This window comes from Musca domestica, unplaced genomic scaffold (assembly GCF_030504385.1).
Source record: "Musca domestica strain aabys unplaced genomic scaffold, Musca_domestica.polishedcontigs.V.1.1 2, whole genome shotgun sequence".
Classification (NCBI taxonomy): domain Eukaryota; kingdom Metazoa; phylum Arthropoda; class Insecta; order Diptera; family Muscidae; genus Musca; species Musca domestica.
This window is the reverse complement of record NW_026712249.1, coordinates 48,452,241-48,454,324: the sequence shown is the minus strand read 5'-3', so window position 1 is coordinate 48,454,324 and position 2,084 is coordinate 48,452,241. Positions and strand designations below refer to the sequence as shown.

General features: G+C 33.2%; 1 protein-coding gene across 1 annotated transcript; it reads right to left on the bottom strand.

Moving 5' to 3' along the window:
• Nucleotides 1-620: 620 nt before the first annotated feature.
• Nucleotides 621-1,175, bottom strand: LOC131802231 (protein sisterless A-like). Its single transcript, XM_059122017.1, has one exon. It carries the CDS (start codon nucleotides 1,173-1,175, stop codon nucleotides 621-623), a length of 555 nt encoding a protein of 184 aa, XP_058978000.1.
• Nucleotides 1,176-2,084: the final 909 nt, after the last annotated feature.

Sequence of the window (2,084 nt, the reverse complement as noted above, 5' to 3'; positions counted from 1 at the left end):
CTCGTTTTTACTCACAAAGGGTCACAATTTCCAATACTTTTATCTGTCACAGCTTGCGAAACAAGTCAGCAATTTTTTACCACTTGTTATGCCTAAATATTTCTCTCAACCAGAAACCTGAGATGAATATGGAATTTATGATTTCGCATTAAATTGGAGATAAATGTTCGATAATTCCGCCCATTCCAATATTTTTATCTGTATTAGATAAAGTACTAAAATGGAATATTTCGGTCAACTATATCCGGTACCTCACGCACATTTTAACATATTCTAAATAATATAAAATATATTATCATATATCTCATATAAAGTGGAGGAAATAACCACGTCGGATATTTATATTATATTGGAAATGGACAATATTGGCTCATTCCTTCCGAAACTTCTCCCTAGAGGGTCAACATAATAATCATAACTGACCTCAAAATATATTTAAATAATTGAACATTGGGTGAGGGTATATATTTGTCGGTAAAACCGACTTAAAGTTCTTAATTTGTTTTTTTTCATTAATTCGGTTAAAACAAACAATAACAATTAGGTTTATAACAAAATAACTGAAAACAAATACTTAATACAGTAAATTTACATTTTTTTCTTCTCCCATTCCTCATACACTACCCGTCCTTCGAATTCAAATCCATGCCATAATTATCACGCATTTGATGAATTTTATCTTTTCTCCAGCCTTGGGCAAATAAATGTCCTTCCGTTTGAGCAATCAAATCCTTGATGCAGCTCAACAGTTGTGTGTTCTGCAGCAGACGCTGTGATATGTATTTGTGGCGATATTTTGATTTGGCCTTTTTGATTTTATTATTGTAACGAGAACGGCGAAATGCCCTTGCCCATCTTCGTTGTTGCTGCTGCTGTTGTTGTTCTTTTTCCGGGGATAATAAGGTGTCACATTGCCTCCGTAATATCCTACTCGTTGTTGTCCGCCTTCCAATGGCAATTGGATTTTCCATCAACATTTGTTCGACATATTGCACTTCTTTTCGTTTGCAGTTCTCCTGAATGCGTTTCATTTCGAATTCCACGATTTGATCGATGCGCTGTGGCTTCATATTTGTCAACATTCCATGTGTATTTAAGCCGTGGAAGGCCAGCTCTTGCGTCAGCGATGTATAGATTTGTTCCAGGAAACGATTGGTTGGCATGGAATTGTCCATGTCCATGAAGGGAATTTGCACGAGGCTCTCACTTTGACAGTTCGAAGTGTAATGATTGAAAACGGTTTTATGACATAACTATTTATAGTAAATCACCACTAAATCAAACACGGAAGGATACCTGACAAATTCCGGATTGCAATTTGTCGAACAAACAACAACTCGGGTACATTCGTCATAAAAATGTGGTGAACACATGATTCATTTTGCCAAAGATATACATTAAGAGAATTCTACATTCCGACTTTAGAACAAAATAAAGAAAAAATTATTTTTAAAACGCCGAAAAGTGAATATTTAAAGAGTTATGGCCATTTTAAAGTTTTTATTAATTCATGTCTAAAAAACTGATCACAAAACTTAGCTAAAAACGCCGAAAAGTGAATATTTAAGGAGTTATGGCCATTTTAAAGTTTTCATTAATTCATGCCTAAAAAACTGATCACAAAACATAGCTAAAAACGCCGAAAAGTGAATATTTAAGGAGTTATGGCCATTTTAAAGTTTTCATTAATTCATGCCTAAAAAACTGATCACAAAACATAGCTAAAAACGCCGAAAAGTGAATATTTAAGGAGTTATGGCCATTTTAAAGTTTTCATTAATTCATGTCTAAAAAACTGATCACAAAACTTAGCTAAAAACGCCGAAAAGTGAATATTTAAGGAGTTATGGCCATTTTAAAGTTTTCATTAATTCATGCCTAAAAAACTGATCACAAAACATAGCTAAAAACGCCGAAAAGTGAATATTTAAGGAGTTATGGCCATTTTAAAGTTTTCATTAATTCTAGCTTAAAAAACTGATCACAAAACATAGCTAAAAACGCCGAAAAGTGAATATTTAAGGAGTTATGGCCATTTTAAAGTTTTCATTAATTCATGCCTAAAAAACTGATCACAAAACATA

Excerpts from the sequence above, each read along its gene's own strand:
- LOC131802231 (XM_059122017.1), bottom strand. The coding sequence starts at position 1,175 with ATGGACAATTCCATGCCAACCAATCGTTTCCTGGAACAAATCTATACA.